We start from the raw sequence: 20,752 nt of genomic DNA, 5'->3' as shown, positions 1-20,752 counted from the left end.
CTAGAAGAAAGTCCAGGCTGGAGGTGTAGGATCAGTGCTTTCTCTCCAGAGAAAATCTTCATTTTGGGGCTGGGAAGGTGGCTTCGTGGTAGAGTGCTTGTTTAGCATGCATGAAGCCCTGGGTTCCATTCCTCAGTACCACATACACAGAAAAAGCCAGAAGTGGCGCTCTGGCTTAAGTGGTAGAGTGCTAGCCTTTAGCAAAAGAAACTCAGGGACAGCACCCAGGTCCTGAGTTCAAACCCCAGGACTGGGAAAAAATAAAAGAAAATCTTCAGGGTGTTGTCTTCCTTGTCCTGAAGCAAGTAATTACAAGAACTATAGTTTTAGAGTCAGCTTATTTAAAGTGAAGGGTAAGTATCTAGTCACCTTCTGTTAAAGGAATTTTAGACTAGAAGGAAGGAAGGAAGCAAAGCAGACAAACAGGATAAAAGAACACAGTAGTAAACTTTTCCAAGTGTGTAAAACTATCAACCCCTACACATTAACTCACTGCTGTCAAACTCTTCCCCTCCCGCTCTCCTGCTTCCTCTCCTCCCTGACTTTCTCTCTTCCTCCCTCCTCTCCTTCTCCCTTTCCTCCTCCCTCTCTCTCCTCTCCCTCTTCCTCTCTTCATAGGCATGGACACTAGGGCTTTGTGCTGATGTTCCCCATCCAAAAGGGCCCACCTAGGACACATTTCCACCTGGTTATTCATAGGTAGCTTTTTTTTTTTTTTTTTTAACCAGGCCTGGGGTAGCCCGTTCAAGGCTAGCGGCTCTACCGCTTGAGCCACAGCGCCACTTCCGGCTTTTTCTGTGTATGTGGTGCTGAGGAATGGAACCCAAGGCTTCATGCATGCTAGACAAGCACTCTACCACTCAGCCACCTTCCCAGCCCCTAGCTTTATTTTATTTATTTATTTTGGTGCCAATCCTGCGGGCTTTAACTCAGGGCCTCGGCATTGTTCCTGAGCTTTTTTTACTCATGCTTTACATTCTATCACTTGAGCCACAGCTTCACTTGGGGCTTTTTTTGGGTGCTTATTGGAGATAAGAATCTCACAGGGCTGGGCGTGTGTGTCAGTGGTAGAGTGCTTACCTAGTATGCATAAAGCCCTGGGCTCCATTCCTCAGTGCCACATACACAGAACAAGTCAGATGTGGCGCTGTGGCTCAAGTGGTAGAGTGCTAGCTTTGAGCAAAAGAAACCCAGAGACAGTGCCTAGGTGCTGAGTTCAAGCCCCAGGATGGGCAGAAAAAAATCCCATGGGCTTTCCTGCCCAGGCTAACTTGGAATCATGATCCTCAGATCTTGAGTAGCTAGGATTACAGGCGTGAGCCACCAGCCCCTGGCTTTTACATAGCTTTTAGTATGCTAAGATTTATATAACTTTCTTTAGGGAACCTAGAAGCCAAGTTGAGAATTATATTCAGTTCTGCTTAAGTGAATTACAGTGTCAAGAGTCATCAAGGATTACAGGCATGAGCCAGCTCCTGGCTATAATTTATGTATTTTTAATGACTTTTTCCAATGAGCTATCATACTTATTGTTCTGCTATTACAGTTGAAAGTTTCTGAATTGTTCTCTACTGTGTGCCAATGGTGAGCACAAGGCCCGCTCCCCGCATCGCCCACAAAAGCATCGTCGTTTCTAAGTCAGAAGAGTGCTTAATGATTCCCTGTTTTCTGTATTCTGTAGGTCTCATAACAACAAACTGCAGTCTTCAGCTTCTTAAAGTTCAGCACGTTAACCTAACATAAAACTCAGCAAGAATCTGGTTGTCTGAACTATTTGAAATTAAGAAGCCAGATGTTTTTAGTCAGGTTATCCTGATGAGACATGAGCTACACTTCGTTTTTATTGGTCCTAACAGTCCAATTATATTCTTGGCCAATTTTGTCCAACGGACAAGGGAAAAACAAAGTCAACGACACCATTATCTTGTCAAGATCAAATGGTTTTACTATTGTGGCAGAAGCGGGAAAACTTTGTTTATTGAAAAAAAAAAGAAAAAGAAAAAGCAAGAAAAAAAAAAAGACTATGGGGTCCCGTGAAAGTCCACGGATGCTGCGGCCGCTCTTCAGTGAAGAAGCTGGTTTAGTCAGTCCCACAGAAAACTTTTGACTGTATTTATTTATTGTTGCAAAAAAGACGCTTTTTTATTGCTGCCCTCATTTGTCAGCTAATTATTTTTTCTTATAAAATCCAGCCCTGGTTCCACGCGACCCATTCTGTATCTTATCATGACTCCTGTAGGTGAAGTTCCAACGACCTCTAGATGTCTTTTCTTTCTATGAAAGGAGCTGCTATGTACACATGTGCACACACACCTGGGAATCAACAATGAGTTACTGTTCATGGTAGACACAAATTAAGCTCGATGAGAGGTTGGGCTGAGTAGTCCTGGACTACAGACTGACTCCTTGAGCACACATTACAGTCTGCCATTTACTCCGCACCAGGCTAAAAGGAGCAAAATCTATTTGAAGGTATCTTGTTTGTAAACATTTGTCAGATTCTAATTTTTTTCTTTTTGTATTAAAATTCAACTATGGATGTATATGAATGGAAATAAATGGAGATACTTTTTCTCCCACAGATGGAGGTGTCTTTGTGCGCTCATGAGGATCTGTGAGCCTTTGCGGGGAGGGGGCCACGTCCTGACAGGCAGAGGCTCCAGTGAGACCTGGGTGTCCCCGGGACAAGGGTGACCCCCGTTAGGATTTCCAGTCCACTGTGAGCACGTGACGGGAAATCTGCAGGGTGCTAATCCCTTTCCTCAGTTGACCATACCCATGAGAAAGGCCTTTGTCTGTTCTGAGATTCCAGGCGATGGCTGGTTCCAGCAGCCACTTAGAGCGCAGGAAGGGCATCTTTACGTGCCCTTACCCTCTGTCATTGGTTGTTGGTTGGTTGGGGGTTTGTTCCTTTGTTTCTTGTCTGTCTGCTCCACATCAGGAAAAGTAGCATAAGCTTTGGGAAAACGGGAAAGCAGGGGAGGAAGGTGTATTATTCTGCTTGTTTCCTGTCAGTGTGTGATCCTTCTACACCGTTCTTCCTGTGCGGTGAGGACTGCTTCTCTCCCATCTGCCACAGTTGAATTAGGCAGCTTTGCAAGGGTTTTTCTAGCTTTTTGCACAACTAGCTTTGTCCTTACCATGTCCTGGAATTTGCCTACTTTTTGCTTTTTCAAGTTTCCTTCTGTTCAGTGTTGTCTTGCTATGCAAAACCTTTCCCAGCCAGTAGCTTCTTCAGAGCAAGCTGCTGCTGCAGTTCATCCCTCCCTCCTCCAGGCTCAGGTGCACAGGTTTTTCTGCAGTCATTTTATTCCTTCTGTACAAGAAGATGTCACATCAACTCAGTGTAGAAACCTGGAAGCAAAGTTTTTGCCTAAAATAGTAAGATGAAAGTAGTTAAATACAGGTTATTTGGTCCTTTTAGTTTTTGTGTGTGTGTGTTTTGTTTTGTTTTGTTTTTTAATGTTACATGTTGTATGCACTGGGCCGATGCAAAAATTCTACGTTTGAATGAATTACACAATTATTCGGCAAGTCATCACATCACAGTATTTCTGTACTATTTATTCACTTAAAACTAGGTTGCTATGTGTTTAACAAATTGTGGCAAAACGAAACAGCAATTCTTTTTGTACGTAATAGGACATTTCACCTTAGGAGAATAAAGTACTGGTTCTGACATTGGATTTGGTGCAGTTTCTAATGAAACAATAGCTGGTTGGTTGGCAGATTGGTTGCTATATTTTCTGAAGCTGTTGACGTTGCCAAATTGTATCCAAAAAAAGACGTCCAGGAAGCCAGGCACGGGTAGTCTCACGCCTGTAATCCTAGCTACTCAAGAGGTTGAAATCTGAGGATCAAGGTTCCAAGCCAACCCAGGCAGACAAGTCCCAGAGACTTATCTCCAGTTAACCAGCAAAAAGCCAGAATTGGAGGCATGGCTCAAGTGAAAGAGCACTAGCCTTGAACAGAAAAAGCCACATACAAGCTCATGGCCCTGAGTTCAAGCCCAAGGACCTGCACAGAAAAGGAAAATGAAAAGACAAAGATGATGTTCATTTCATGTTTTTAATAGCATCAAGACTTTAATAACCATTTCTGTCATCGTATAAGTACGTGAAGACATTTTATATAGTTTTATCAACTAGAGTTCTAGTCTTTCAAAAGTGATTTTGAATAACTTACATTCTTCAAAAGCTACTTTTCTATGAGTATCTTTAACAAAAGTCTACTATTCAGTTAAGATATTAAGCTGTTTGGCTTTCAATAATCCAAGTAGAATAATGCACATCTGTTAATACTACTAGAATGTTTCTGCCCCAACCTTGGGGCCTGTAAATAGATTTCACTTACATCAATGGATTCTTTTGGCTAAAATATATTTTCAATGTTTGCTATGCTTCATCTCCCAATTCATAATCCTTGAAACCATTTCATAAAAATTATTTTCATAAAGGTAAAGCTTTTTTCTCCAAATTCTGCAAAGTTTGTACTTCATGTCCTGCAGTGGGTTGTTGTTGTGGGTTTTTTTTTTTTAATTGTAAATTTTGGGAAGGTATTTTCTAAAGCAAAACAATGACCTTTTATATCCAAGTGGCCTGGAGTGCTGTTTGTAACCTGCCTTCCAAAAAATCTACCAATAAAAGATCTTTCCCTATTTCTGTTGATTTCTGTCAGGCCAACTCCCTGTTTCTTTATATTTCTCACATTAGCCAACCTAGTGGCCTTTGAAAACCTACAACTCTTACAGACTGAGCTGGGCAGAGCCGCTCTTCTCCAGATGGAGTTCGTGACCGAGCAGTCTCAGATTTCCAGCCCTTAAATAAAAGTACTGGGGGCCGGGCACTGGTGGCTCAGGCCTGTAATCCTAGCAACTCAGGAGGCTGAGATCTGAGGTTCACGGTTCAAAGCTAGCCTGGGCAAAATAGACTGTGAGACTCTTACCTCCAATAAACTACTCAGAAAAAGCCAGAAGTGGGGCTATGGCTCAAGTGGTAGAATGCTTTCATTGAGCAAAATGAAGCTCAGAGACAGCGTCCAGACCCTGAGTTGAGGTCCCAGAACTGGCACAAAAAAAAGGGGAGGTGGGGGCAGGGAAAGGGCAAGCTGAAAAGTATCTTTTCTTTTCTTTTTTGTCAGTCGTGGGGCTTGAACTCTGGGCCTGGGCGCTGTCCCTGCGCTCTTCAGCTCAAGGCGAGCGCTCTACCACTTGAGCTACAGCACCACTCCCAAATATCTCTAATAATGTGAAATAGTCTGAGGCACTTTGGACCAAATTCAACTAAAGAAATAAGCTATATTTTTTAAAATGATAAAGTCCTGCTTTAACTTGGTTCCATTGTTAAACAGATCCTGCAATTGAGGTTAGACACAGTAGTAGGTGACGAGTCCATTTTTGAGAAGTGTTTGCATGTGCGTGTGTGCTTTAGGTAACCTTAAAAGATTATTTCAGGAGCAAGAGGAACTGTGCCAAATGGTGTCTTTGAGTCTTTGAGACATTTTTAAAAGCCACAAAGAAAGGAAAAAGTTGATCTTAGAGACCTTCCCATACCAAAAAAAAAAAAAAAAAAAAGTACTTCCCCTTGAATTTTAAAGTGACAGCTTAATTTGAAGAACAGCTGCTAGTGAGTTCCTCCAGCGGGCTGCCCAGTATTTTCTCGGTGAGGTGCTGTTATATGCCCATAGGCACAAAGGGCCCTTTCGTCTTTGGCCCAAAAGCATGGACTGAGAAAAACCCATCAATAGGACAAAAGGGGTTAGAAACAACAACGAATTTGCTCATTCAGATGTTCCTGACTGCATATTGGCAAAGCTGCTGATCTTTTGTGCCTAACCTGGAGTTAGTCTGCTCTTGAGGTTCTCCATCTCCATCCGCAGTGAGCCTTCTCAGACCTGGCCGGAAAGACAGGTGGCCTTACATCTTACGCAGGCTTCACTAAAAACCTCCTGCACATGTTTATGGGGCCAGCAAATTCACCTCGTGGCTCCCAAGTGTCCATGAGCATCAGAGGCCTGGCATTTGTGTGTGTCTTCATTTTTTTTCCATACATTATCTTAGTTACATGAGTACTTTTGACTTTAACTCTCATGTTTATGTAAAATTGTTTTCTCTCTTAAATCTAACCACATGCATTTCTGGCACTTTCTTTCAGCTTCAGAATGAGTGTATTTAGTCTTACTGTAACTTTTTTCCCATCTTGTTCCTCAAAACACAACTAAGCCTTTTGCCATTTTACAAGCTTCATTTTGAAGGCTGGAGCTGTGGCTCAGGAGTTGAGTCCCTGCTCAGCAAGCACTTAGGCCCTGAGTTCAAATCCAAGTACTTTCAAAAAAAAAAGGACATCCTTGATTTTTTTTTTTTTTTTTTTTTTTACTGACCCTATTAAGCCTGAGTTAATCCTGAATAAAACATTAGTCTGAATCTCTTCATTCAGCCAGGCTCGGATGGTTCGCACCTGTAAAGCTAGCTACTGGGGAAGCAGAGATTTGAGGATTAAGCTGTGAAGCCAGCCTAGGCAAAAAAAAAAAAAAAAAAAAGTTGGTAAGGCTCATCTCCAATTAACCAGCAAAAAGCTGGAAGCAGAGATGTGATTTCAAATGATAGAGCATTAGTCTTGAGCGATAAAGCCAAGTAAGCTTGAGTCCCTGAGTTGAAGCCCCAACACTAGTACACACAAAACAAAAAACAAAAAATCCTCTTCACTAGCTGCATGCTCTATTGTCAATTCTTTATGCTGTAATGGACTCAATTTCCGAGCAACTGTAGTGAAACTTTAATAAGAATCTGACAAGACTGATTTTTTGAAAATCCACTACAAGTCCCCAGTATTGCATTATCACAGAGTAGCCAAAACCTCTCAGCTTTATTTTACCTCTGTCCCAGATCAGAGGTGAGAAGTCATGCCTGAAGCCATCAACCCTGCAGTGTCTCATCCCAGACAGGCCTGAGTTGAGCCTATCACCAAGAGACCAAAGAGCCTGCTTCAAGCCCTTCATGGGAAGTCTATGTTTAAGAAATAATCTTTGCACATCATTGGTATCTGTATTCGTAGTGCTTTAACCAAAACATAGCTTGATCTGAAAACCGCTATAATGTCAAGTATTGAATCGTTAGCAGATTTAGCTAGTGATTAAACTTTCTTTCAAACCCAACTGGAAAACATTTACAACTTGCTTGCTGGTGAGCTGTCCATTAATGAAATGCATTTGAGGAGTTGGTTTGGGAGGGTTTGGTTTTTTTTTCTCTCTCAAACCTTCAGGCTCAGTGAGACTAAAAACAAAAACCAGGTGCAACCAAGATGTGATTTCAAGGCAAGATTTACTGCTTCCCATACACAAATGTGCTGTTTGGTCTTCATAGAAAAATGACATCAGCTCCACCAGAGTATGCTTAGCATCGCAATACTGCAGTTGCTGCCGGTTTGGCACAAAACAAGCTATTAGGAGCAGGAGGCTAGAATCTAGACTATATTTTACATTTTGGTACATCAGGAACTCTTGCCTTCTATAATATTGTGCTTGAATTAAGCCCTTTTGTACTCCTTAAATGTAAAATGTTAATACTTGTCCTCCTCTAACTCTAGGGTTTGATCTAAAGGACATTTCACCCGTAAATGTCTTCAGATGAGTGCGCTTTCCTCTTTTGTACAGAATTTGAAATGTGATGGTTTTAAGGATAACATTTGGCTTGGTACATGATATAAACGGTTCAAAGTTGTATATTTAAATTCAGATCTTTTTTGTGAACTATTTCTACCGGAGAATGTATTAAATTAAAATAATTTAAAAACTTCACATGAAGCCGTGATCTGTTCACCGCACAGGTCAGGTCCTGGAGGGGTGTCAGTAAACCCCGGTTCCATTTGAGGAACTGGCTACTGACCCGAGAAGCGGGTCCTGTCCGTGTGGAAATCGTCTGGTACATGAGCCTGTGGCAACTCTTAAAAGTTGGGATGATCCCCAAGTTGTCCACAACACAGCTGCGGGCCCCGTTTTTTAAAGACCCCTCCCTCCCCCCATTCCATGCAGACATCGTCGTTGGGGCTGAGTTCGAGTCTCCCGGGCTCGGCCGCGTTTCAGCTGCACTGGAGGCGCATGGCCGCGCGCACCTGCCGGTCCCGCCTCCGGTTGAACCTCTTCACGTAGCTGCCCACGGGCAGCAGCCCGTCCCCGGGGCGCACGCGCCCCTTCAGCCTCGGGAGCAGGTCCCGGGGCAGCTGCCGGCGCTTGTGGTAGACGTGGCCCATCACGATGTACCTGGTGCCTGGTCCGAACAACCGAGAAGAGAGACGTTAGCGGCCTGCGCGCCCCGGTTCGAAGCCAGCCCCGGGGCCGGGCAGTGCGTGAGTCTCTGACCTCCACCTAACCACCCGACAAGCTGGCAGTGGAGCTTGTGGCTCAGATGGGAAGAGCGTCACCCATGAGGGAAAAAGCGCGCAGGCAGCACCCAGGGCCTGCGGGGAGGCCCGGCGCCGGCCGCAGGCCACACGGCAGGGAAGGAGGGAGGGCAGGGCTGCGGGAAGGAACCCGGGCTGTGCTCCTCGGTGGCTGGCTGCACACTCGGCACACCCGTGCAGTCCTCACCGTGTGTCTCTAAACCACCCGCCCCAGCAACGGGAAGCTTTTCTCCGCACAATCATGTTTCCTCATCCGCCCCACTTTTTGTAGGGGGTCGGGGGTCGGCCGTGGGGCTTGAACTCTGGACCTGGGCGCTGTCCCTCAGCTCCTCACTCTACCTCGTGAGCCCCGGCGCCACTTCCGGCTTTGGGGTGGTTCAGAGTCTCACGGCCGTCCCTGCCCAGGCTGGCTTCGAACCGCGATCCTCGGGTCTCAGCTAGGAGGACAGGCGGGAGCCACGGGCGCCCGGCTCCACCCCACTTCCCTAACACGTTTGCTGAGTGTCGTGGGCCGGGCCCGGGGTGCCTGTCGTCTGGGTTCTACCGAGGTGCGGGGCTGCGGGTGCCCCGCGGCCGGCGGCCTTCCTACCGAGCTTAAACTCCGGACACGGCCGGCTGCAGCGGGCGGAGTCCAGGGCGAGGATGTGGACCTGGAAGAGGAAGCCGTCGGGCGCCAGGTACAGGCGGTCGCGGCGGTACAGCCCGTCGCCGTCCAGCAGCAGCGTCACCAGGCGCGCGCCCGCGCCCAGCGCGTCCACGCCGCGCACCACGCCGTTCGCTGCTGCTTCCGGGGCGAGAGGGGGAGAGAGAGCGGTTCCGTCCGCCTGTCCGGGCGCCCCCGGCCCTCCCCGGCCCGCACCCATCCTCCCTCACCGAACTCGCTGGCGCAGAACGCCTCGTGCTCGTCCGGGTCGGCCCCGCACGGGCGCGCGCAGGGCTCGGCGGGCCAGGGCGGCGGCGCGGCGGCGCGCGGCCGGTTGGGGTGCGGAGTGCGAGCGGCGGCGGCGGCGCGCGGGGGCGCGCGCGGCGCGGGGAAACGCTGGGCGCCGGGGCGCGCGCGGCGCGGGGGAACCTCCGACTCGGGCGCGCGGCGCGGCGACGCGCGGTTCTCGGCTTGAGCGAAGCGCGGGCCCGGCGTGGCGGCGGGCGCGCGCGTGGCCTCCCGGAAGCCGGCGCGGTTCTCGGAGGGCGGCGTGGGCTTCCGGCGCCCCGAGTCGGGCCAGGCGCTGGGGTCAGGGATCGCGGGCTCCCGCGGCCCCGGGGTCTTGGCGCCGCCGCCGCCGGGGTCGGGCTTCCTGCCGTGCGGCCCCGAGGCTGTGGGAGAAGGGGAGGCCGTCAGTGGAGGCCCGGGGGGTGAAGAAGGAAGGGCGGGACGGAGGACGAGGAGATCCAGCGCAGGCACACCTGCAGGAGGAGAGAAGGGGGGCCGGAAGTGGGGGGCGGAGCAGCTGGGCTCCCCACCCCCCGGGGGGAGGGGGCGGGCCGGGGTCGCCCCCCTAGGAACGGGGCTCGCCGCCGGTGGCCTCGCGGGCACGCTTTATTTTGTTTTGGAGCCTTTTTCCCCCGATCGACGGCATTTCGGATGACAGCCGCCAGTTTGCTGCTGGTCACGTGGGGTGAGCCCAGCCCTCCGGCCCTTCCGGGGACGCCCCCCCCCCCCGCTGCCGCTGGGGAAGGTCCCGAGCGCCGGCCCCGGGGCGGAGGCTCGGCTGAGCGCAGCTCCCCGTCCGCTTCGGCCGCCGCGCGCGTGGGTTTCCCGTCCGCAGGGACGCAGCCCTCCGGGGCTCCGCGGAGGCCGGCGATCGCGAGCGGACTGGCCCCGGGGACGCCGCTCCGTCAGCCCGGCTGGGAGGCAGGGGCTCCCCGGTGAAGTGTGAAAGCACGCATCGCTGCCATTACACACCCGCACACGCTCACGCACGCACGAGACGGTGGACGCAAACTAACTAGCCTGCCGTGAGGACACAGGGAACACAACACGACCCGTGGTTTTGCTCCCGCTCGGCAGACCGACAGGTCGGTGAAGAGACTGCGGCCGGCTGGGAACCGGGCAGCTTTCCACGGCCGGTTACACAACCCCGGCCCCCGGGGTGCGGGGTGGGGGTCGCCTGGGTCCCCGGGGTCCCCGCGCCGTCCAATCAGGCGCGAGAGCGGGGCTGCGCGGTGGGCGTGGCCTCCCCGCGGGCCGAGCCCGGCGCTCGCAGACCCGCTGCCCTCCATCTGCGGCGCTTCTCCTCCCAGACTGCGAACCTCCTCCAGCAAAATGAAGTCCGCTTTCTCCCGGCCAGAATGCCCCGTCCAGTCCTGTTTTTCCCCTTCTCCCCCCCCCACACCTGATTCTGATTCCCCGTGGTGAAGGGGTGTCCCCCGGCACGAGCCGCCGCCGGCTCCGTGCCTGCCCGGCCACCGCGCGCCTCCGCCCCGCTTCCCACGGGCAGGACCCTGGGCGGTCAGAGCCGCGGAAGGCTGCGATCCGCGGGGAGAAGCCGCCCGGGTCGTTCGCCCGAAGTGCACCGCGGGGCGCGGTGGGGGGAGCACGCGGGACACCCCAAGACCAGCCAGCCCCCCACCTCGCCCCGCCGAGATCCAAGCCCTGGACTGCGTCTCCCGCCTGCCGTCCACGCGCGGCCGTGTCAAAGGCAGATCCGGCCGGGGAGGCGCCCGGGTCCCCCCCCCGGCTGGCCGTGTCACCCCCCCTCCCCGTCCTGGGCCCGCAGCCCCCAGCCCGCGGGGCCCACGCTCCGGGGAGGGGGGAGGGAGGGCGCCTGCTGCCCGCCGCGCCCCCCGAAGGCGCGCCGAGCCCCCTTTGACACTTTCTGCAACTACTCAGCATGCCAAGTTTCCTCCCGCCGGCCGGGCATCACCGAGCCTGAGCTGCCACAGACACACACCATCTTGGGGACCCCAAGATTCGGGTCCTTTGCTCGCAGGCACCCCGCAAACTCTGCCCTCCCCGCCCTCCGCCCCCCCCCGCTCCCGACCTCACCTCTGCCCTGGGCCGCCAGGGCTCCGGCCGTCCACCCCGCCACCAGGCAGAGCAGCCAGAGCGCGCGAGCTGTCATGCTGGGACGCGGGGCTCCCGGGCTCGAAGCCCCGGCCGCGGCGCGGGCTCGCCTTCTCCACCCCCAGCCCTGCCCCACACCCGCACCGTCCATGCTAATGAGGGGCGGCCTCGGGGGCGCGGGCACCACCGGCCCCGCGCGCCCCGCGCCCCCGCCCCGGCGGGCCCCGGACTGCGGCCACCGGCACGGGAAGCGCGGCGCGGCCCAGGCCGAACGCGCCCGGATTCCCTCCCGGCCCGGCCCGGCCGCAGGGGCCTGCGGAACTGGATGCAGGGGGGGCGGGGGGGGAGAAGGGGGGGCCGCGGCGCACACCGCCCCTCCCCCTCCCCTCCTCCCCTTTCTCTTCTATCTCCCCCTCCCTCCTTTCCCCTACTTCCTACTTCTTCCTCCCCCTCCTCCACTTCCTCCTCCTTTCCCCTACTTCTTTCTTCTCCCTCTCCTCCTCCCCCCTCCTCCTCCCCTACCTCTTCCCTCCTCTTTTCCCCTCCCTCCTCTTCCTCTCCTCCCTCCCTCCTCCCTTTTCTGTTCCTTCTCCTTCCCCTCTTCTTCCTCCTCCCTTCTTCCTCCTCCCTCCCTCCTTTCCCCTGCTTCCCATTTCTTCCTCTCCCCCTCCTCCTCTTCCTCCATCCTCCTTTCCCCTACTTCTTCCTCTCCTCCTCCCCCTCCTTCTCCCCTCCCTCTTCATCTTATCTTCCCCTCTCCTCTTCCTCTCCCACCTCCTCCCTCTCCCTCCTCCCCTTTCTCTTCTATCTCCCCCTCCTCCTTTTCCTCTTCCTCCTTTCCCCCTACTTCTTCCTCTCCTCCTCCTTCTCCCCTACCTCTTCCCGCCTCTCTCCCTCTCCCTCCCCTGCCCCATTCTCTGGAGTTGGTATTGTGTTGGCCTGTTAATCTGTCTTCTTGGGGACCAGGGTCTTTCGCGGCTAGGTGAGCCGGGCGGGAAGCGGCCCTGACTCTGAAGGAGGCGAACTCTGTGAAGGAGGCGCCCTGCGCCCTGCGGCGCGCACCTGGGCCTTGTCGCCCGGAGGGAGCACAGGGACCATTCCCCAAGTAGACTGGATTCACCCCCCACCCCAGGCCCCGGAGGAGCCCGGAGGCCGCAGGAAGGAGGCCGGCTTGTTTGGAGCATCTGAGCCAAAGGAGACTCCGGGAAGTAACGTGGCTTCGCTGCTCATGATTTGGTAGATTTGTTTTTTGGGGGTGGGGGTGAGGTTGGCTTTTTTCTTTTCTTCTTTCAGATATGGGGTAGCCTAGGCTGGCCTGGAACTCTCCATTCAGGCACCTGCCTCCACACCCATCCCTTGCACTGTGGTGGCTGAAAAATAGGAAGGCCAGGGACTGAGCCCATTCTGAGCGCCCCCCCCCCCGTTCTGGGGAGTGGGGGGCAAGCGCAGAAGCCCATGGCAGGATAGTCAAGCTCTTCCCACTGGAAGCCTGCCAGGCAGGCAGCCCACACACCAGAACGTCTCTTCTTCACCGTGAAAGAACCGATAGGTAGGAGTTAGGAAATGATGGGTCCAACTGCAGCTTCAGTAAGAATATCCTTACAAGTAGTTTCCTCCAGAATGCAGGGCCTTGAGGACTTGTTCGGAGGAGCTCCCAGCCCTCAGGGAGGGAGCACCCCAAGGAGAAGAACTGCAGGGATTCTGAAGAACAGGTTCCTGACCTGTGTGTTGTGGTTTGTGGGCTACAGTGAAGCGAATTTACTCATCTGGAGAGATGCAGCTCAGCTCGGCGGCAGAGCATTTGCCTAGCATGCACAAGGCCCTTCCCAGCGAGAAGAGGAGGAGGAAGAAGAAGAGGAGGAATAATCTGGGCACTGTGGCATTCACACCTGAGATCCCAGCTACTTAGGAGGCTGAGATCTGAGAATCAACAGTTCCAAGCCAGCTCCACAACTGACAGCATAAACAAACTAATTAATTAAAAATGGAAGGCTGGCCGGGGGCTGGTGGCTCACGCCTGTAATCCTAGCTACTCAGGAGGCTGAGATCTGAGGATCTCGGTTCAAAGCCAGCCCGGGCAGGAAAGACCGTGAGACTCCTATCTCCAATAAACCACCAGAAAACCGGAAGTGGCGCTGTAGCTCAAGTGGTAGAGCGCTCGCCTTGAGCTGAAGAGCTGAGGGACAGCGCCCAGGTCCAGAGTTCAAGCCCCACGACCAACAAAAAAAAAAAAAATGGAAGGCTGACAGTACAAGGAAGTAGGGTGTCATATTTCCAGAGCTCAAGTCAGTTTCATCATTGAACTGATCATAGGCCCAACTCATAAAAACAAAAACCCAGCCGGGTGCTGGTGGCTCACGCCTGTAATCCTAGCTACTCAGGAGGCTGAGATCTGAGACTCCTATCTCCAATAAACCACCAGAAAACCGGAAGTGGCGCTGTAGCTCAAGTGGTAGAGTGCTCGCCTTGAGCTGAAGAGCTGAGGGACAGCGCCCAGGCCCAGAGTTCAAGCCCCACGACCGACAAAAAAAAAAAAAAACCCAGATGCATAAACCAGACTGTTAACTTGGCCCGGCGAGGCTACAGTGTGGTGAGTGAGAGGTGTCACTGTTCATGTGAAAGTGGCTTGGAGACCATGAGATCAAATGACAGCTGAAAAGCTGGACGCCAGTGGCTCAATGCCTGTCATCCTCGCTCCTCAGAAGGCAGAGAGCTAAGAATCCCAGTTCAGTGTCAGCCTGCACAAGAAAGTCTGTGAGAGTCTTCTTTTTTCTTTTTGTCAGTCAAGGGGCTTCAACTCTGGGCCTGGGCGCTGTCCCTCAGCTCTTCAGCTCAAGGCTAGTGCTCTACCACTTGAGCCACTGCACACTTCCAGCTTTTTCTGCTTATGTGGTGCTGAGGAATTGAACCCAGGGTCTCATGCAGGCAAGACAGGCATTTTACCACTGAGCCACCTTCCCAGCCTTTCTGGAGGATTCTTATCTCCAACTAACCACCAAAAAAGCTGGAAGTGGAGCTGTAGCTCAGTTTAGAGGGAAAAGTTCAGGAATGGTATCAGGACCCTGAGTTCAAGCCTCAAGAGCAGCACTTTTTTTCTTTTTACAGATTGCAATGGAAGGGAGCGAGCTAAACTTCCCTCATTCAGAACCAATGAAGCAAATTCTCTACTTCCTACTGAGGACTAGCCTCTCCGGTCGTCACCAGCCATGGGCACACAAAGACACCATTCATTAGCTTTGTACCCAGATTATCCATTCTTCCATACACTCTTCCCTTTCCTTTTTTTTTTGGGGGGGGGGTTCCGGTCATGGGGCCTGAACTCTGGGCCTGGGCACTGTCCCTCAGCTCTTCAGCTCAAGGCTAGCGCTCTGCCACTTGAGCCACAGCACCACTTCCGGCTTTTTTCTTTTTGCTTATGTGGTGCTGAGGAATCGAACTCAGGGCCTCCGGCATGCAAGGCAAGCACTCTACCACTGAGCCACCTTCCCAGCCCTTCCCTTTCCTTTTGTTCCACTACTAGGGTTTGAACTCAGAGCCACAAGCTTCCCCTGTTTTCTTGCTCACCGACTTGCGCCATGCTTTTTGCTGGTCGGAAATGGGGTTTCACAGATCTTTCTTCCTGGGCTGGCTTTGAACTGAAATCCTCTAGAGCTGAGTAGAAACCTGGCAGGAATCCCGCAGGCTCGGCTCCTATGCGCTTCCTTTCAGCCAAGTGGAAATAAAATGAAGGAGCCTAAAGCGTTCTCAGTTGCAACCACACCTCAGACAGACCTTCCTGAGTTGGCATTCAAGTCACCCACATCTACTTTGGGGTATTCTGGAAATCCTCTTGCGGTAGGAATGTTTAAATGCCCTAAATCCCACACCCTGAAATATAGAAATAGAGAGGTGCCCAGTGGGCTCCTGTAACACCAGCTAGAAAGAATGCAAGCAGAGGCCAAGGCCAGCCTTGAACAGTGTCTGGTGTGCAAGCACAGAACCCCAGCAATGGGGGAAAACACAAAGGATTCTGGGGGACTGGTGTCCAATGCCAGAATGCCACCAGGTGGATTTACAAGAAAATGACTGGCGCATACTTAGGGCCTGGCCGGTGTTTTCTTTCAATAAACGAGTCACCCAGGAAGACCAAGCAAGGTGCTTGGGAAGAAGCCAGCGCGCAGGGAAGTTGCTCCCAGGGTTGGGATGTTTCGCTGCTCGGGGCTCCTCATCTCTGTCTCTCACACACAATAGCTGTATGTTCCTGTCCACTGGAAAACTCCAGGAGACTGATGGTCTCCTCGCCCCCTCCTTGTTCCCCCCCCCCCACGTTCTGGTCTTCGGGTGTACATGGCTGCTGAGCAAATATTTATTGAGCAGGAATTATGTGTTGGAATTTCTCAGGTGACAGGAATGTCATTGTGTTTCCTGAGCTTCCGGGTGACTCTTGAAGGGCCACCTGAGGGCTTGGCAGATAAGGATGTCGTTGAGTCACCAGAAAGCACCAGATAGCATCTGAGGATGGGGCTTGCGGTCAGCCCTGCCTTCCCCAGGGAGGGAAAGGACACTGCAGATGGCGGGCACTCACTGGCAGTGATTTAACCAATGGCCTACTCAGTGGAACCCCAACTAAGAATTCTACAAGAAGCTGGGCATCGGTGGCTCACACCTGTCATCCTAGCTACTGAGATCTGAGAATTGCAGTTCAAAGCCAGCCCAGGCAGGAAAGACAATGTGACTCTAATCTCCAATAAACCACCAGAAAACCCGAAGTGGCGCTATGGTTCAAGTGGCAGAGCACTAGCCTTGAGCTGAAGAGCTGAGGGACAGCGCCTAGGCCCAGAGTTCGGGCCCCAGAACCAAAAAAAACAAAACACTAATCGCAGGAGAGAGGGGAAAACTGGGAGAGAGCAAGGGAAGGGGTGATATTGTCCAAAAAGAAATGTACTTGTTACCTGGCTTATGTAGAAATGTACTCATTGCCTGGCTTATGTAACTGTAATCCCTCTGTCCATCACCTTTATAATAACAATAAACTAAAAAAACACTAACCTTTCATGAGAGGTCTATCTTCATCTAAAAATAATCAATCTTGAGGGTCAGAGATTCAACCCACCCATCAGAGAGCACATTCAAATTCGCTCCTTTGACTGTTGAGCAGCATGGAAAATCCTGCTGGCCTGACAGCCTCAACTTCCAATCAGATGGAACCATGGTAGTGTTTCCTGCCCTCAGATCTTCTTCTGTGACAAGGAAGGCAAACTTTTCATCTAGTAGCTTGTTATTTCATTATTCATTAGATCCCTAAAGTATGCTTGCGTTTAATAGCTTGAAACAATAAGTCTTTGCTATTTCTTATTTTCTGTGGGGCAGAAATCTGGGGTGGCTTAGGAAGGAGCTACAAGCACCTCCTAGGCTCCTGGGCCCAAGGCATTCTGGCTGCCCTGTGGGGCAGGGAGGTAAATCCAGACCCATTAGAAACAAGGAGTACTATTTGTCCTCCTTAGGTGTGACCCTAACCTTGGAGAGCGCCCTCTGTGGGCCTGTCCTGGGATCTGCAGCCACAGCCTCCTTCAGTCAACCTTCCTGGGAATTCCGCCCTTTATGGCTGGCTTCTTCCATCCTTGGCTTTCACGGGTGTCTCCCGGCTCCCTGGGAGGGGATGTTCATGGTCTGGTTCTCATCTCCCTTCTTGCTTTTATGAGATTCCAAGACGAGTGGAAAAATGGCATTTTTCTATTGGATTGCTCCATGAGAGCCACACTGCCAGCCTGGCATCCTACTGACTAATTGGAGACTGAACTGATTTGGGGCCATAATCTTCCAGATCTGACTCCTAAGTAGTCTACAGGTTCGAAAACTCCACAAGACTCCATCTCTTATTAGCCAGCAAAAGGCTCGGTTGGATGTATGACTCAAGTGGTAGAGCACTTGGCTAGTAGGTAAACAGGGCATGAGTCGAAATTCCAGTACTGAATTCTCCTCCCCCTCCCCCCAAAAATTGTTTTTTTTAATCTTCAGGACCTGAAATTAGAGAAAGACGGAATGGGGTGTCTTCTATTTGCCAATGGAGACATCTTGTTGGGGAGAAGTTGGCATGGAAACAATGCCAAGAAAAAGCCTTCCAGAAAGAGAGAGGAGAGGGGAAAGTAGTAGCCACCAAAAAATGCTGCAGGGGCTGGGAACGTGGCTCAGCAGTAGAGTGCTTGCCTAGCCCGCATGAAGTCATGGGTTCGACTCCTCAGTACCACATATACAGAAAAAAAAACATAGAAGTGGCGCTGTGGCTCAAGTGATAGAGTGCTAGCCTTGAGCAAAAGAAGCTCAGGGACAGCACCCAGACCCTGAGTTCAAGCCCCAGGACTGGCAAAATGAAATGTTTTTTAAATTGTGATTTGCAATTCTCAGGCAGGCACGTTTAAGTTTGGAATAATATCAGATTCACCACAAGTTGCAAACATAACCTACGAGGTTCCCCTAGCTCTAACATCTTTCCTGACCATGGCAACCATCAACACCAGGAAATCAACACTGTCCAATGGTAACTGAACTTCCCATTTCCTCTAATGACCTTTTTCTGTTGCAGACTCAGATCCAAATTACCTTCAGTTGTTTTCAGGCATTAACTTGCTGACATTCCTTTTGTGCAAATTTGCAAGAAGACTTTCAACTTTTCATGCTAGACAACTGGACCGGACTTAAATCTTTATTTCTTTTATTTCACTAATTTGTAGATCATCCACACATACCATACAAAACCTGATATTCTCATTACGTAAACTTTGTTCCTCATAATGCTTTGAAGCCAGAAACTATAAATTAGATTTGTGTTGTAACAGCATAGAAACCATAAATTATGTTTATTTGTGTTGTAATAGCATAGCTTGTCTATAAATTGTCCTTAGTCCTGGAGATTCTAGAGGCAGCATTGCAATCTGGATGTACACATCGGCACACGTTTTCCCAAGTATAGCTACCTACCTGTGGTAGAGCTCAGCCTGAAAGGTGGAAAAGAAAGTACTGCTCTTTTTCTTACTTTTTTTCTTTAATCTGGGTGCCATTTATGATTCCTAGGGTTTTGTGTTTCTTTTTCCTTTTTTTTTTTTTTTTTGTCAGTTGTGGAGCTTGAACTCAGAACCTGGGCCCTGTCCCTGAGCAATTTTGTTCAAGTTCAGTGCTCTACAATTTTGAGCCACAGGTTCATTTCTGATTTTCTGGTGGTTAATTGGAGATGAGTCGCACTGACTTTCTTGTCTGGTCTGGCTTTGAACCACAAATCCTCAGATCTCAGGCTCACGCCTGTCATCCTAGCTACTCAGGAGGCTGAGATCTGAGGATTGAGGTTGAGAGCCTGCCTGGGCAGGAAAGTTCCTGAGAGTCTCATCTCCAGTTAAATACGAAAAAGCCCAAGTGCAGCTGTGACTCAATGACAGGATGTCAGCCTTGAACACAAAGCTCAGGAGCAGTGCCCAGGCCCTGAGTTCAAGCCCAGGACTGGCAAAAACAGAGAGAGAAAGAGAGAGAGAGAGAGAGGATTAAAAATCACTAAGTTCAAATGAATTTTCCCTAAATAGATGCAGTGCTGTCCGTTGCTCCTCAGTAGAGCTAGGATGCAATTCTCTTTGAAGAATAAAAGTCACTTTTTAGTACAATCATTGTCCCCTGTACCGCAATGTTTTCAAGACAGGCCTGTCTCTTAATTTGTAAATGTGTGATACAATGGATGTGAAGACAGGTGAGACGCTGTTCCAAAGTCTACTTAAGTTACCTTCCTCTTAGAAAGAAAAAGAAAAGAAAGCTGGCACGACCCAGATGGGACTCGAACCCACAATCCCCAGCTCCGGAGGCTGATGCCTTATCCATTAGGCCACTGGGTCACCACGAAATCCGCCTTCTCACACCCGCTCCTTACGTGATGCCTCCGCCCCTGCGTTCCGTAGTCTCGCGTTGGGTGGTGGGTGATTTGGAAGCCGCCCGCGGCAGCGGCAAAATGCGCATGCGCCCTTCGAGCCGCCGCCGCGGCCGCGTGGGCCAGCAGTCTCCTTCCGCTGGGTTTGTGTTTGTTTTTTCCTCAGAAGATTCTCCACGTTTGCTGCGGTTTCGGCTCCGCTGGGGAACTGTAAACAGTTTTCTTGGCGGGTCCATTTTTCAAGCTATCGGGGACCGGACAGCGAGGGAGCATCTACTAAGGGACCGTCCACCAAGAGACGGAACACCAAGGGATTGTCTACTAAGGGACCGTCCACCAAGAGACGGAACACCAAGGGATTGTCTACTAAGGGACCGTCCACCAAAAGACGGAACACCAAGGGATTGTCTACTAAGGGACCGTCCACCAAGAGACGGAACACCAAGGGATTGTCTACTAAGGGACCGTCCACCAAGAGACGGAACACCAGGGGACCGTCTACTAAGGGACCGTCCACCAAGAGACGGAACACCAGGGGACCGTCTACTAAGGGACCGTCCACTAAGGGATCTTCCTCAGTGCCTTGGGCCGGTATGAACTAGAAGGTTCCTGCTTTTCCCTCACAAACATAAACGAGCGCACCGGCGTGGTGCGCTGCGGGCAGGTTCCGGAGTCCGCAGAACCCAGGCCTCCCTTCCTCCCGCCTCCCAGCCCCGATTGCTTAGCCCGTGCGCATCTTTGCAGATACGCTCCAGAAAATGACCGAATTGAAAAACGGCGCCGGGACGGGGGCTCGGCGGTAGAGTGCTGGCTCGCATGCCTGAGGCCCTGGGTTCGATTCCACAGGAAGCGCCCGAGGTGGCGCCGTGGCCCAGGCGGTGGAGCGCCAGCCCTGAGCTGAAGGGCTGAGGGCAGCCAAAAGGAAAACAAGGCAGGGACTGACACCGTTTGTTGCTATTGAAATGGGTTGAGCTTTCAACGGAACAGTGCATCCGGCGCTTGGTAGCTTTCAGAGAAATTTTTTCCTGGTCTAAGTGGGTGATAATGAATGAAGCTTGTGGGTGTTGTGTTTTGTTTTGTTTTTGTCGGTCGTGGGGCTTGAACTCTGGGCCTGGGCGCTGTCCCTCAGCTCTTCAGCTCAAGGCCTGCGCTCTACCACTTGAGCCACAGCGCTACTTCTGATTTTTGAGTGGTTTATTGGAGATAGGAGTCTCACGGACTTTCCTGCCCAGGCTGGCTTTGAACTTTGATCCTCAGATCTCAGCCTCCTGAGTAGCTACAATTATAGGTGTGAGCCAACGGCGCCCAGCTCTGTCTTAGTGTTTTTTACTCAAGGCTGGTGCTCTACCACTTGAGCCACAGCTCCACTAAAGGCTTTTAGACCGGTTAATTAGAGGTCAGTCTGGAAGACCTTCTTGCTCAGAGCTGGCTTCAAACTGCCATGCTCAAGATCTCAGCCTGCTGAGT

At 51.6% G+C, this 20,752-nt stretch overlaps 2 protein-coding genes and 1 non-coding gene across 11 annotated transcripts in view; 1 reads left to right on the top strand and 2 right to left on the bottom strand.

The window, feature by feature from the left end:
- Bptf (bromodomain PHD finger transcription factor) overlaps window positions 1-2,581 on the top strand; it is a 130,123-nt gene extending 127,542 nt beyond the window's left edge. For all 8 annotated transcript variants that reach the window (XM_069993103.1, XM_069993101.1, XM_069993099.1 and 5 more), the window contains one exon: window positions 1,682-2,581. In XM_069993103.1, coding sequence (XP_069849204.1) covers window positions 1,682-1,718 — 37 coding nt within the window. In that variant the 3' untranslated portion in view covers window positions 1,719-2,581. The remainder of the gene's footprint in view (window positions 1-1,681) is intronic.
- Window positions 2,582-7,702: 5,121 nt separating this feature from the next.
- CUNH17orf58 (chromosome unknown C17orf58 homolog) lies at window positions 7,703-11,657 on the bottom strand. 2 transcript variants are annotated; one of them, XM_069993105.1, is made up of 4 exons: window positions 11,383-11,657; window positions 9,270-9,800; window positions 8,986-9,177; window positions 7,703-8,263 (listed from the first exon to the last, which is right to left on the bottom strand). In XM_069993105.1, the coding sequence occupies exons 1-4, from the start codon at window positions 11,549-11,551 to the stop codon at window positions 8,076-8,078; spliced, it is 1,080 nt and encodes a 359-aa protein (XP_069849206.1). In that variant the 5' UTR covers window positions 11,552-11,657; the 3' UTR covers window positions 7,703-8,075. The 2 variants fall into 2 exon arrangements, with proteins under 2 accessions (XP_069849206.1, XP_069849207.1); XM_069993106.1 differs by having other exon boundaries at window positions 9,270-9,710; window positions 11,383-11,656.
- A 7,523-nt stretch (window positions 11,658-19,180) lies between these two features.
- On the bottom strand, window positions 19,181-19,253 carry Trnar-ccg (transfer RNA arginine (anticodon CCG)). The gene has a single exon. It is a non-coding gene; the product is annotated as a tRNA-Arg (tRNA).
- Window positions 19,254-20,752: the final 1,499 nt, after the last annotated feature.

This window comes from Dipodomys merriami, unplaced genomic scaffold, assembly GCF_024711535.1.
Source record: "Dipodomys merriami isolate MVZ:Mamm:240054 unplaced genomic scaffold, mDipMer1.0.p SCAF_42, whole genome shotgun sequence".
Lineage (NCBI taxonomy): Eukaryota > Metazoa > Chordata > Mammalia > Rodentia > Heteromyidae > Dipodomys > Dipodomys merriami.
Note: the sequence above shows the minus strand (reverse complement) of the source record. Positions and strands in the feature narration are given on the sequence as shown.